The following is a 13,015-nucleotide window of genomic DNA, read 5'->3' on the forward strand; positions in this document are numbered from 1 at the left end:
AGGTTGCTTTCTTCCATGTTGGCGGTCAGTCGCCAGTAAAACTTGTCTAACGGGTGACGTCACGGGTGTTGCATCAGCCACTTGCATAAATAATAGAGCGGTCGCGCGGAGCGTTTCATTGGAAAAGCGTTCGACTGTTGAAGTGGATCTTTTGTGGGTCGTAGTTTGTGTGTCAAAAACAAAGCCGATTGTTTCGCGTCCTATTATCCTGGATCACAGTATGCTAAAATTGAGTCCGTCTTTCTTGAAAGAACAAAAGTTTTCGTGGAGCGGCAGTAGTAGCATACGGTTTAGCGGAAAAAAACATTTATTTGAACAGCATAGATAAGTTGTCTCTTTGTTTAACAATATTGTTTCAAAGAGGTTTCAGTAAAGTACAGCTCGTAAGGTACAATATTCTTTTGGATCTTTTCTTCTATTCGTTCAAGAATGGAAGTATTAGTCTAACAACGGTGCACCTGCACTGTTCTACATTACCAAGTTGTTAAAATGGGGTAAGCGAAGTGCTATATGTCGCGCGCTCGTTTAACTATTCCGTTAACAGGTTTATTTCATATATTACGGCTGTTTATCAGTCTGAAGTAAAGAGTCAAGACGATGGTGGAACACTTCGTGCCGGAAGGACCCGCATATTTACCTAGCTCTTTTGGGCCAGGCTTTGGCCCTTGTCACACCCTCGGGTGTGCTGTCAAGGCAGAGCATAAACTGGAAGAGCTCCTTACCTCTTCTTACCAAGCGGACACCCCTCCCAGTAGGGAACTGTCATCAAGTAGTTGGTCAGCAACGATGGGATACTGGTTTGGAGAAGATATGGATCACTTAAACATGATGGACACACCCACCAACATGTATGACTTCAATCTCCTCACACCAGAAAACACCCCACCCAGAATTACCAGCCAATCGGATGACATTGGTGACATAAGTGATGTTTTGTCATCATTATCGCACCCTTCGCCAACATTTTCTGAGTGTGTAGATGACATGTTGCCACCCTACAGTCCTGAGGTGTCACCTCCCCCTGTACGTGACATGACTGTGTTATCACCACCCCCCATAATACACACATGCCCACCTCCCCAAATAACACCACTGGAACAAATTCCAAGTCCTGCAACCTCTACTCCACATTCTGTGGCACCTACTGCCAAACGTAAGACTTCTAGTACTGGTGGCACTAAAAGACGCCGACTCACTGAACCTCGTAAGCAGCGCAAGCGGGAACAGAACAAAACTGCAGCCTTAAAGTACCGAAGCCGCAAGAAGCAAGAAAAAATGACCCTAGATGAGCAACAGACAAGTTTGGAACGTGACAATGCTAAGCTGTTGGAACAAATAAAGTGTGCCGAGGAAGAGATAACATACCTGAAGTCAGTGTTGCAGGAAGTTTGTGCCCCCACATCTACAATGATACCAGATGTGCCATCATCCAGTGAAGATGTCAGTTCATTTAGTAAATCTGTACCAACATCAGACTTTCTAGGTGATCTGCAATCTGATATGTGGTCTGATATACATCAACAGCTAGGACCACTATTCCCTTTCTAACTTGCACTAATACACACACTGGTTTTGTATATTGCACTTGTGTTTATTGTACTGTATATTATTTATTAATTTGTACTCTTTCAGTCCATGGTTTATTGTATTACACTTTCATACATTACAATTACTCAAATTGCATCTAACAGTTTCTGGTATTGTCCTCCAGGTCTTGCCTGGATATACCTCAGTGTGTTAGCCTGCAGTACATACACTTCACCTTACTGGTCACAATATGGTGGACACTCACCTTTAGCTTGCTACTAACATGGCCATGTTTGTTCGACAGTGTCCACAGGTTCATTGCCAAGGACAAGGTGTTTCCCTCTGTAATGTCTGCATGAGAGATCAACCTGTGGGAAGACCATTAAGCACCTCTTACTGAGGGACCACTATTTCATAATTACCTGCTGAACATGCCAAAGGCAATCTTGCTCTGGTTCTTGAGGTCCTAGTGTTGACAGGATACAAATCAACCACAACACAGTCATGTGACAAAAAGGGAAACATTTTTATTGCACAATGAAAGTGAAAAAATAATAAACTGGTTATTATCCTGGTTACATAATGGTATTACATCATCTCACCTCTTCTGTGGTTGATAGCTGCTTGAGGTGCTCCAACAACAGGTTGATAATGGTGTCTGCTATCTTTGAGATCTCTGCTATGAATTTCTTATCACTTCCATATAAGCTATCATTGGAATCCACTACAATAACAAAGATGACATTCCTGATTTCAGAAATACTAACACAAATGAGAGGACAAATGATTATCCTAATGCATTCCACAAGTTATAGCAGTACATCACATACTATTACCAAGAGACCACTAACCATTAGCAATCCCATACAGATACTTCTCCTGGCCATAAGCTGATAACAGTGATAAAGCATTAAGGTAAACCCTGTCCTTAGCACTAGTGCTCCGTTGCCATGGATAGTCCAGTATAGCCTTGAGTAGGCCCCTCAACAAGTAGAGAACACCTTGATCTGGATTATCCTATATGGAGCACACCATACAGTACATAAGGTTTGTGTATCTCATTGACCACTTTCACATTTGTTGACATGACCCATTGTATCGCTGTACCCTTGGGTCAAGTGGTTCTTAATTCTAATGTGACTCAATACACTATACTCATGCATACAAATAGACCTAGTCAAAGCTCTGTTACACATACCATTTACATGTAGGAAAAATGCATATTAGATAAGCCTATTTTAAAGTGTGGTCAAATCATGAAATCGGTTTTAATTAACAGCACCATTAATATGCCACATCTTAATATTCATATGCTGGTCAAGATGGAATAAATAATTCCAGACATCTGGCTGTTTATAGTCCCCAGCTGTTGAAATATATATTGTGTGTGGGTGTGCCACCACAAAGAGTCCATAAATATTTATATGCAGTAGTTACCATGACAACTTACTGGCACAACAAGCAGTGCAGAAAGGAAGTTACTAATAAATGTGCTCATGAAAGGTTCCGTTGACTGTCTGCTGCGATCCACCTCTGCAACAAGACAATGGTCACAATACTGTAATATAGTTATGTTGAGCTGACGTCTTAAAAAGTTTATACTGTACTTCATATTAAGGTTAAGGGCTTGACATGTGGCTCAACTGCAATACTAATAATAGGCTGTCACTCTAAATTGAACCTTACAAAGTCTCCACAGTCAACACAACTTTCCTCACAAATAAAGTTGCAGCAAAACTTTTTTACTGTTGTCTCAGCTACCAGCTCAATGTGAACACACTCTAGTCTAAACCCTCACCAACAATTTCTGGAACATCTTTGATGGAAGATATCGCTGCTTTGAAGAAGGCATCACCTGAGAATTATCTGTTAATACCATGTAAACACATGTTCACACAATAACACCTTGTGTTAATGCTCCGTTAGCAACTGCTACCCTCCCTGACAACAGGTACAGGTTGAGCCGCTCTAGTATGTTGCTTAGTGACGGGATTGTGATGAAACAGTATGCTGCACACGCCTACAATGCAGCATCATCAAGATCACATAATATGAGTGATGCTTAGTTATGTCATTGTGATTTTACTAAAAATATTTGGTCAAAGTCAAGTACTGCTTGTAGGAGTTAAGTTTAGTTTTCAATTTAGATCACTTCTGACACAGAGTACCACCCCCTTGGGATTATTGTGTAGGCTTTATTGTGTAGAGTATCATGTGATCATGGCATATGTATATTATGCTTTACTTCCTCTGACCAACTTACTTGGAATACAAATTATATTATTGGAATGTGCTACACTTCACAAACGGCACCACAATTGTAAAATGGCTCTTGGTAGTGGGGTATTTCAAATAAATCTAGCAAGAGTTCATAACTCCTGCTGGTAAAAAAAATGGACTGGTCATATTTCATCTGTGAAAGGACTCAAAGGTGACAGAGAACCTAATTAGTATGGCTACAAGACATAAATTACATTATTATAATTTTCAAGTTTAGTCTTCCTATTATTAATTCATAACCATACCTGTTAGCTGGAGTTTAGCTTCTTATTTCTTCTGAAGCTGAAATATGACCAGTCATAAAAACTATTTCTCCCCTGTACTTGAATACATCAAGTCCTCCAGCAATTATGAATGATGTAGGTCACAAACAGAAGAAGTCATAGAGATATTTCACAGTATTGTGTCAATGTTACAATTAGGCATACTTACATAACAACAGCAATAACTTTTCTTGGAATTGTAAGAAAAAATTTTTTTGGCTTGTTTAACTCCAATGAAGATCAAAGACTTTCAGAGGTAAAGCCAGGACCCTAATTTGTATCTATTATGAAGGTTTTTCTATGAAGTCGTTAACTTAAGTGGTTTCAGCAAACACCCCACCCACACACATACATGGGTTACTATGATAACAAAAACCGTCATTAGATGGGATGATATCACAAAGTGCTCACCCTGACAAAAGCTGCTGTCTTACGAGTGTGGTTGCCCCCGACAATGGCACTAGTATTCATTGCCAAGAGGTTAACATTCTAGCAACAACAAAGACAACAATAGGAATAATTGACAAGAATAGGAATTGTATTACAGAGTTTGTGGACTTCATGCAACACAAATTTTAAGCACACATGTACATTCACAGCCACTTATTCTTGTCTCTACAAGTGGGGAATGTTTATTTTTATCTTTCATGTCATTAGAAATGAAAAGGTAATTAAGACGTACATCTAGAAAATATAAATTGATTTGTATTTTTAGATTTGGTGAAAAGTTACTTGTTACCGAGATGATGAATATAGCTCATTTATGTCATACGTGGCAGTGTTCAAGGAATGCATAGCCACTTTTACTTTATTTATCTTTCCTTCACTGCATTTGTACAAGTGTATTCTTTTCCTACTGCATTCATGATAAAATCATGAATTAAGTCCCCCAAATAGTGGGGAGGGATAACACAAATAGTTGTGCGTCTCTGATGTAAACACAAGTGATACGCATGCATCTTCCTGGTGAAATATGTATGTGCTGACAATTTAGTGTCGCCAGAAATCCACAACACCCTAGTACAGTATCAGCTCACTTGTATGAGGTACACCAGTATAGCATCAAGGTTGCTAAATGTTGCTCTCACTTCAACGTAGAAACTCAATTGCTGCTCAAAGTCTCTACCAAAATTGATCTGTAATTAATGGCAGAAACATGTCAGAGTGATCATGATCACTGTGGGAATGTTAATACCTTGTTGAGGAATCCAATAATTGAAGACGATATTTGTCGTCGCTCATCCTCCAAGCTCAATGAGCTATAACACCATTATATAGCTGGTCAGAACAAAACACTGGGTGATGGCTTACTTGAAGGAATCGTGCAGGATTTTACAGACGTACATCATGGCATTAATAATAATAGGGTCATTGGTCTCCTCAGTCTGGAAGCTGTAAATGTCATATAGCCACACCCACATTACTAACCACACCCACTTAATAAATGAGCTCAGTATAGTCTTACACACTTCCACTTTGACACTCTCTCTTTGGAACATGTCAACAAATGGCAGGAACTTATCCTATAGTGATGATGTCATAATATTGTATCACTATGGGAGGAGGTGTGGCTGCATACCATTGAAAATAACACCGCAAAGTTGTGCTGATTGGCCAGAATCTTTCCAATGATAGAGTTCAGCTGTTAGAAGATACCAGTCACCATAGCAACATAACAAACTACACCCACCTGGCTGTAGTGAGCTTCAAAGGCTCGATCAGGAGTCATGTGTTTGATGATGTCAGCAAGGATGGTGTTCATCTCTCGTTTCTGTATGTGAATACGTTATGTGATAGTGTGCCGGCAGTAGCCTCATGAGCCATTATGTTGTGTGACAGGTGGTATAAGAACTCATCTAGTAAAATCCCACCTTATTGCTAAGGTAGTTTAGTAAGTTAGAAAATACATAATGTGTGTCCTCACTAACAGTTGTAATGTCATAACACTGTGACAAAATCATTTTATAATCGATGCTAGGTTGTCCTCTTTGGGATAAAAAATTTGTGGGCCACAGAAATTGTCCTTAGATTGTACTGTCATTAATTCAAAGGGTCCTTTTCTTTTAAGAGAGGTTCCACTGTATGCACCAACTGTTATGAATGGCACTACCAAAATTTCAGTAAACATAACCAGACAAGTTTTCTTGTGCCCACACAAACAGTACTGTCAGTATACTATATCTGACTGAAACAAAAGGTCCTCTCACCCCGAAATGTTTAGCCACGAACTCCACCCAGATTTCTGCACATGAGATGTACTCCTGTGACAAAGCCATACAACACATCCCAGATCACATGATACACTACTCACCTGTACCAACTTCAACTTCATAACAGACTTCCACACCTGTGGTAGATCATGTACTAAGTAATACTTGAGACTTAAACTATATGTTTGTCCACACTAATCCACACTGTACACTCACATCATTGAGCAGTGGCAGGCGATGCTCTGAAGACACTTCTGCTAGTACCACACCAACTCCAAGTGACACATATAACTTGTACTGCACAAAAAGGACTAACAATGGAAATGACGTGGCTGACAAACATGCTCACCTTAGGGAACACAATGTCATCACACTCTTTGATCATCTCTGAAAATTGTATCGCCCTGTGCAGCACAAGAGTTGTTTAGTAGTAACTACTACCCCATAATCCCCACTGTGAAAGCCCATATAGCAGGCAGTCAGATTACTCAGCTGCTAAAGTGGGTGTGGCTCACCTCAGTGCAACAAAGTTTGGTTCAAACACTTCCATTATAGTGTGTAGTAACATTGGTCTGGTGGGAAGTACATGGAACACTACAACCACACCCCTTGACACACTCACCTAGTGTTAGCATCAGCTGACTGTTTGACAGTGTTTAATATGTCCTCGAGCAATTTCTATATAAGGAAAATGGGTCACCACATGAAGTGCTAAAAATAATTAGAAACAAGTGACCAAAGTGTCTAATTATGGAGATTTAAACCGAGCCCTTAGACTCTTGGCCTGGAAAAATAAATTTATGTCCAGCAGGTACGAATAATGTAAAAGCTACAAATGTCCAAGTCAACAAAGCTTATATGATAGGTGACCCCCTCAAGATTGCACTCTGTCCAATTGCATCACCTCCTATAGCTAACAGTCCAATAAGTTTAGGTGTGAATGAGGCAAGTTGATCACCCAAAAGGCTGTGATGCAACTGATCTATGGGAGAGTTTACCACATCTGTTTGGGAAGGGTTTGTTTACTGGTTATTGATGAGACAATCATATTATATAGAAAAGGTCATCCCAATCCTCTGCTGCTGACATTTGTAGCAGCGATCGAATCATGTAACAGCTGCATGGGACGTGAGTGTAAGAGTAGGCTTTGATCATAACCGCAAAAGGCTGAGTCCACTACGCACAACGCTATGCTTTCATGTCCTAATGCCACATGATTTGAACAGAGATGCAAACGTCAGTATATACAGCTGTAGTACATTCACATTGAGCAGATATTTCAAAATTTGACTGACTTACAATACTTAATTGCCCCATGTTTAAGGTTCTTAATTTCAATGAATACAACACTTTACCGCCTGGATATCTCCACAAGTTGACAATTGGAACCATATAGCATTGCATTGCATTTATTTGTAGCAAAAATATGTGTCTTTATTTGAACTGTATTCTCAGCTACCAGCTCAACATACTATAGTATATACACAACTACACAGTCACCTCTGAGGCTTTATGAGCTATACACTGCAGCACCCAGTCCAGGGAGGGCAAGAAAAGATGTAAATATTTTGGTAGCTCTAGTTTCTGTACCACCAGAGTGTTTTGGACAGCATCTGAATTGAACTGTTTGATAGTGGCTAGGAAATCAGTGAAGGTGGGCAATAAATGGATCCTGGTGGTAGGAGACACAGTCATTCCAACCTGTCAGGGTAGTCAGATAAATACTCTATATAATGCCAACCCACGTACTCTGCACATGTAAGCCCTAGCATAAGCTGCTACCAGAGGGTCTCCAATTCCTCTACAAGTTTTCGTCAGACGAATAAGTGCTTGGGAATATTCCCTGCGGAACGACACGCATGCATGTTATAAGAAAGTGTGACCATTTTAAGTACAATGTACATGTGAGTAAAACATATGCATTTATTATGCAGTTCACAACCAACCAATTCTCAGCACGGTACCTAGCTTTATGTGTTTAGTTGCACTATCATAGATCACAATTATGACATTAGCAACCTCGTCTTCATAATACAAAAGAGTAAAGAGTATGCCAGTGTGGATACACAGTGTATGTGTAGTAATGAAAATTGTTTTTCCAGTCACATGCACTGTACTGCAGAAGAATGTGTGAAATGCATGCATGTACAGGGGGGTTGAAGTTCTTGCATTTCCATAATTTAAAAAATGCGCAGCTAAATTTATAAGCACACATAGTCCACTAGAGCCATATAGCCATTGCATGTTAGCTAGGAGAGCTATGTATTGTGTCAGAGAGTTCTGGGACACTTATCAGGGGTATATTTAGAGGGGTTTCTGGGGTTCCAAAAAACCCCCACTGATATTTGAACTGGGCTTTGCAGCAGGAACACCAGACTATTATAGTTTGACAGCACAAATATACAGAAAAATGAAGGGAAGTACAGCTACAATGTAATAGGAAATTTGTAGATTAAGGGAGAGAGAACAAAGGTATGCAAAATAAAGATTGAGATACTCTAATAGAGCAGTCATAACACACATGGACTAGCTTCAACACATTTATATTATCTATAGAACATGAATCTAGTAGCATTTTAATAGCATTCAAAACTGATCAATGGCCATGGACTAAGCCTACATTTCTAACTCACTACCAAATCTGGAAACCACCCTGGATACACTTCTGCTTATGGCATGGTTTTACATGGGGTACTTGGTATTGACACTCATTGATACTAAGACATCATTATGGCACTTCTTGAGATCACAAGATATTTGATGACACCAACCTTCTCTTATTTTTAAACAACAGTAAAACATCTCTTAACAAGCTCTCCAAATATAAGGAGAATATGGACACAATAGAAAAAACTTCCACAATAAGGACAAATATCTTGGTCCTGCCCTGAAAGAGGAAAATCTCTAAAAATCCCGAGTTACTGAGAGGTGTTTGATGTATTCTTTCCCTACTCATGTGACCATTAGTACTCACCCAGTGGTCAAGAAGCTGTAGCACTTCAAAATGGCTGCCTCAACATAACTGAGTAGCAAAGTTAAGGACTATAAACATATAGGTGGTTATGTGAATGCATTAGGATACAATCTAGGGATCAGTTCTCTGATTGACGCTATCTTGAAAAACCAGTTCCGACAGGTTTCCTTGGCAATGTCTGGTACTTGGTCTGGTGAGAAGTTCTCTACAGACACATATAGTGTGTTATATTCACCCCCCTTTCCTACATAATTACATACCTTGTAACATAACAGGCTTGTTAGTTACAGGGTCCATCATGGTTGACTTCCGTCTGATACGATCAAACACAAGATTACCTATCAGGATGTCATAGAAACACATCTACAATGCCACAGCAACAACCAACCAAAATTGTCCAATATATCTGTGATGAGTACAAACTTGCTCGGGTAGAATTGTATCACTGAAATATCAACCAGTAGTTTACCAGCCTGTGTGGATATAGGTATATAGTGAAACCTGGGTTAAACATTTCCTGAACAGGTAGCCACATAGGTACGTGAGTCACATTCATGCATACAGATGACACATTTTCACATTGGCTGGTTTAGACGGGTGACCTTATCACATAGAGAACAGGTCCCAGATGTGTGTATGTATCATACACACTACTGAGACCAGTATGGTTACTGGAATAAGGCTAGTGCAAGCAGTTAAACATATAGCTTCCATGCCATTATTAAAACAGACGTATACAAGTGATGAAATTGGTTGGAAAATGTTTCTAGCCTGATGATTCATTAGTGCAATAAGTGACCTACCTAATGTGGCCACTTGCTAAGTAACCCCCAGAGATGACCATATTACACCAGGCCTTAACCTATTACACTACAAGGTTCATGGAAGACAGCACATTAGTAGAGACAAGATAACAGTTATGAAAACTGAGAAGTGCCCACTAAACTAAACATTCTCTAGTCTTAAACTGGTGCACACCTGTATGGCAATCTTCAATGCCTTCACTTTCTGATCCCGGTCCCAAGCCTGGCACAGTGCTCGGTTCATGTCATCAATCTTTTTGACATATTCTTGTTGGCTGAGGTTGAGCATCTCCTTCACCGAGCCCTGGAATATGTGACCTCATCATGTGATCCACAATACATCATAAACCACACCTCTTCAAAGTCATCCAATTGTTCCAGACGATGTTTGACTGTGTCTGTGACAGCTGCTTGAGCTTTTGTCTCCACTAATACACAGCATAGCCACATTGAAGTAATCACATACAAACATATAATTATGTAGCATACTGCAGGAATAATTGGCAAGAAGAAAGGAGGTTTGCCAAACTAAATCCTCCAAAATATTTGAGTGAACATAATTTTTTCAGCCAAAAGTATATTAATTTTCTTCTACCAAACTTTCCTGTTATCAGTCTTACTAACATTTCACTTTATCTTCATCTGACAAGAAACTCTAACAGGACAAGACATAGCTTAGTGTTGCTGTTACCATGGCAGCAGCTCACCGTAGTAATGGACAGTTTTTCAGAGGTGGTATAATTAGAGAGGATCATGGTTCTCTTTATGCTCCATGGCTCAAATGAGGAATCCAAATCATTATCTGATGGTTGAGATGATCCTCCACCCTAACACACAACTAGAAGACTGAGCATCAAAGAAAGGAATTACCTTTGATGTCTCAAAGATCCCTCCACTGGTGGTATTAGGGCCGGAGGCTAGTGGGTCAATCAAGGCTGCAGTTAGTGGGTCACTAGCGAGGGACCCTGATAAAGGGTCACCCCCAGCACTTAATGGATCTTCTTCAGCCACTGATTGACTCTTTGCTTCATTGTCTTTCTTAGATTTTTTATCGATAGGTTTTGTTGATGGCAGCTCAATGGTCTATAACAAGCGTGTGAACTCCACCGTATCACTTGACCTATCCCCTGGGGAGACTTACTGTCACTATTGTATGCAGAGGGTGGCTCTGCACCTCCTCTTGTGCACATGCGCTCTTCTTCCTCTCCAAGTCATAGTTCCTGTTGCTTGGACCCCTGTGTCACGTGACAACACACAATAAGCTGCTGACATCAATTCAACACATAATACACAATATTAAGTATTAAGTAGGAAATACAGTGTCACTTTCCAGTAACAGTAGCTACTCATATGCTGACAATCGCTTACCAGTCATGCGACGCCATTTAAAACACGCCTACCGGTAAAATCCCCTACGTCACGGTCTGTCGTCAATAAAGAGCAAGTAAACAAAAGATGGCGCGAAGTGCTGTCCTCAGCAATAGTTAGCCAGTCACGGTGAGGTCGTGTTAGGAGCGGAACGAACCCGTAATAACGTCCCGTCTCCAGCCAGGGAGGTGTGTATTGTGTCAGGACACAAGTGACGCCGGTCCCGCCCTCGAGTCAAACTAGTTGTCACCCGACGAACAGTTGAAATGTCGTACTTGGAACAGAAACAAACACCTCTAACCACTTCGTATAATGCTCCCGTGACGGAAAAACCGTTTCATTATACGTGAGGGTCCAAATATTTATTGTGTCTTGTATTGTAACAATTAACGTTCACGTCATTAACAAGTGTTGTATGTGTGTATGTGTCATGTAGTTATTTGAAAGACTTTCGAGTTGAGCAATGTCAATTGTTCCTTCAACACAAGTGCACCCAACACAGACCATTCACTTGCTTTAACTGGCATTTTATGAACCAGAGGCGTCGTAGGCCTCGTAAGAAGAAAGATGGTACTTTCAACTACAGCCCTGATGTCTATTGTGCCATTTATGATGAAAACACTGGCATGTGTCCTAATGGAGACGAGTTAGTTATTGCATCATCACCTATCGGTCATGTGACATCACATGATCTCACACAGGTGTCATTATCTACACCGTACAGCTGGGGACACAGAACGACGTTACCACTTAAGATATTACAAGACTAGTACTTGTGTATATGAGACAGATAGTAGAGGATTTTGTGTTAAGAATGGTCCACATTGTGCCTTCGCTCATGGTCCACATGACCTCAGACCCCCAGTGTATGATGTAAGGGAGCTACAAGGTGTGTCTGATGAAGAAGAAAGGGGGTCGCTAGTTGGTAGCCTGGAGAGAGATAAAGGTGTTCTTCTAGAGGACCCCAGATGGCAAGGTATTAATGTGTACAAATTATAGGGCTCATATTTCATTTGTAAGTTATCACTCATTATTATTATCAGCTGCTACTAGTTTAATATCAGCTGTTACCACTTGTATATCATAGTTTTGTGCTCACTTGTAGATCATAGTTTTGTGCTCACGTATTACAAGACTGAACCCTGTAAAAGACCACCAAGGTTGTGTCGTCAAGGTTATGCATGCCCCTACTATCATAATGCTAAAGATAGGAGGAGAGGACCGAAAAACTTTAGTTATCGGTAAGTGCTATGGTGCATACTGTGTGCATGTTTAGTTTGTGTGTTGTGTGTGTGTGTGTGCGCGCGCACGCATACATGTGGGGGCACGTGCATTTGTGTGTCATGTTTAGTTAGAGTGTGTCAAAGTAGTGTTTTCGGTATATAGTGTGTAGTGTCATGTAAGAGTATAAGGCAAGGACATAGATACACACTGCATTGTATACCACACTATATTGAATAACTGATGTTCCACTGCACTTTAGTAAGTGACTGTGGAATTCTATACACACACACACACACACACACACACACACACACACACACACACACACACACACACACACACACACACACACACACACACACACAG

The 13,015-nt window shown here is 40.4% G+C and overlaps 3 protein-coding genes across 4 annotated transcripts in view; 2 read left to right on the plus strand and 1 right to left on the minus strand.

The window, feature by feature from the left end:
• The first annotated feature begins 102 nt into the window (after positions 1–102).
• On the plus strand, positions 103–1,678 carry LOC136250126 (cyclic AMP-dependent transcription factor ATF-5-like). The gene is made up of 2 exons (XM_066042297.1): positions 103–494; positions 545–1,678. Exon 2 carries the CDS (start codon positions 598–600, stop codon positions 1,546–1,548), a length of 951 nt encoding a protein of 316 aa, XP_065898369.1. The 5' UTR covers positions 103–494; positions 545–597; the 3' UTR covers positions 1,549–1,678.
• LOC136250129 (VPS35 endosomal protein-sorting factor-like) lies at positions 1,627–11,580 on the minus strand. Its single transcript, XM_066042300.1, has 34 exons — positions 11,426–11,580; positions 11,199–11,292; positions 10,928–11,140; positions 10,765–10,884; positions 10,682–10,712; positions 10,412–10,485; positions 10,233–10,361; positions 9,643–9,727; positions 9,515–9,592; positions 9,363–9,459; positions 9,255–9,302; positions 8,030–8,123; positions 7,781–7,981; positions 6,903–6,958; positions 6,796–6,852; positions 6,630–6,684; positions 6,497–6,577; positions 6,382–6,417; positions 6,278–6,331; positions 5,761–5,841; positions 5,650–5,712; positions 5,508–5,593; positions 5,382–5,462; positions 5,266–5,329; positions 5,108–5,206; positions 4,482–4,559; positions 3,433–3,547; positions 3,326–3,382; positions 2,978–3,060; positions 2,379–2,544; positions 2,130–2,251; positions 1,950–1,993; positions 1,793–1,895; positions 1,627–1,742 (listed from the first exon to the last, which is right to left on the minus strand). The coding sequence occupies exons 1-34, from the start codon at positions 11,440–11,442 to the stop codon at positions 1,674–1,676; spliced, it is 2,931 nt and encodes a 976-aa protein (XP_065898372.1). The 5' UTR covers positions 11,443–11,580; the 3' UTR covers positions 1,627–1,673.
• Positions 11,463–13,015, plus strand: part of LOC136250116 (RING finger protein unkempt-like) — a 7,950-nt gene continuing 6,397 nt past the window's right edge. Inside the window, exons 1-5 of one of the 2 annotated variants that reach the window (XM_066042284.1) lie at positions 11,463–11,554; positions 11,606–11,771; positions 11,862–12,071; positions 12,127–12,401; positions 12,531–12,666. In XM_066042284.1, coding sequence (XP_065898356.1) covers positions 11,692–11,771; positions 11,862–12,071; positions 12,127–12,401; positions 12,531–12,666 — 701 coding nt within the window. In that variant the 5' untranslated portion in view covers positions 11,463–11,554; positions 11,606–11,691. Of the gene's footprint in view, positions 11,772–11,861; positions 12,072–12,126; positions 12,402–12,530; positions 12,667–13,015 lie in introns of both variants that reach the window. The other variant, XM_066042282.1, reaches the window with a different exon arrangement.

This window comes from Dysidea avara, chromosome 3 (assembly GCF_963678975.1).
Source record: "Dysidea avara chromosome 3, odDysAvar1.4, whole genome shotgun sequence".
NCBI classification, from domain to species: domain Eukaryota; kingdom Metazoa; phylum Porifera; class Demospongiae; order Dictyoceratida; family Dysideidae; genus Dysidea; species Dysidea avara.

What these genes read in the sequence shown, in the direction of transcription:
- LOC136250129 (XM_066042300.1), bottom strand. An exon ending in CTCTGCATACAATAGTGACA is followed by an intron (nt 11,141 to 11,198) that starts GTAAGTCTCCCC and finishes CGCTTGTTATAG; the next exon opens with ACCATTGAGCTGCCATCAAC. An exon ending in CTAGGGCTTACATGTGCAGA is followed by an intron (nt 7,982 to 8,029) that starts GTACGTGGGTTG and finishes CTACCCTGACAG; the next exon opens with GTTGGAATGACTGTGTCTCC.
- LOC136250126 (XM_066042297.1), top strand. Translation starts at nt 598, where the DNA reads ATGGTGGAACACTTCGTGCCGGAAGGACCCGCATATTTACCTAGCTCT.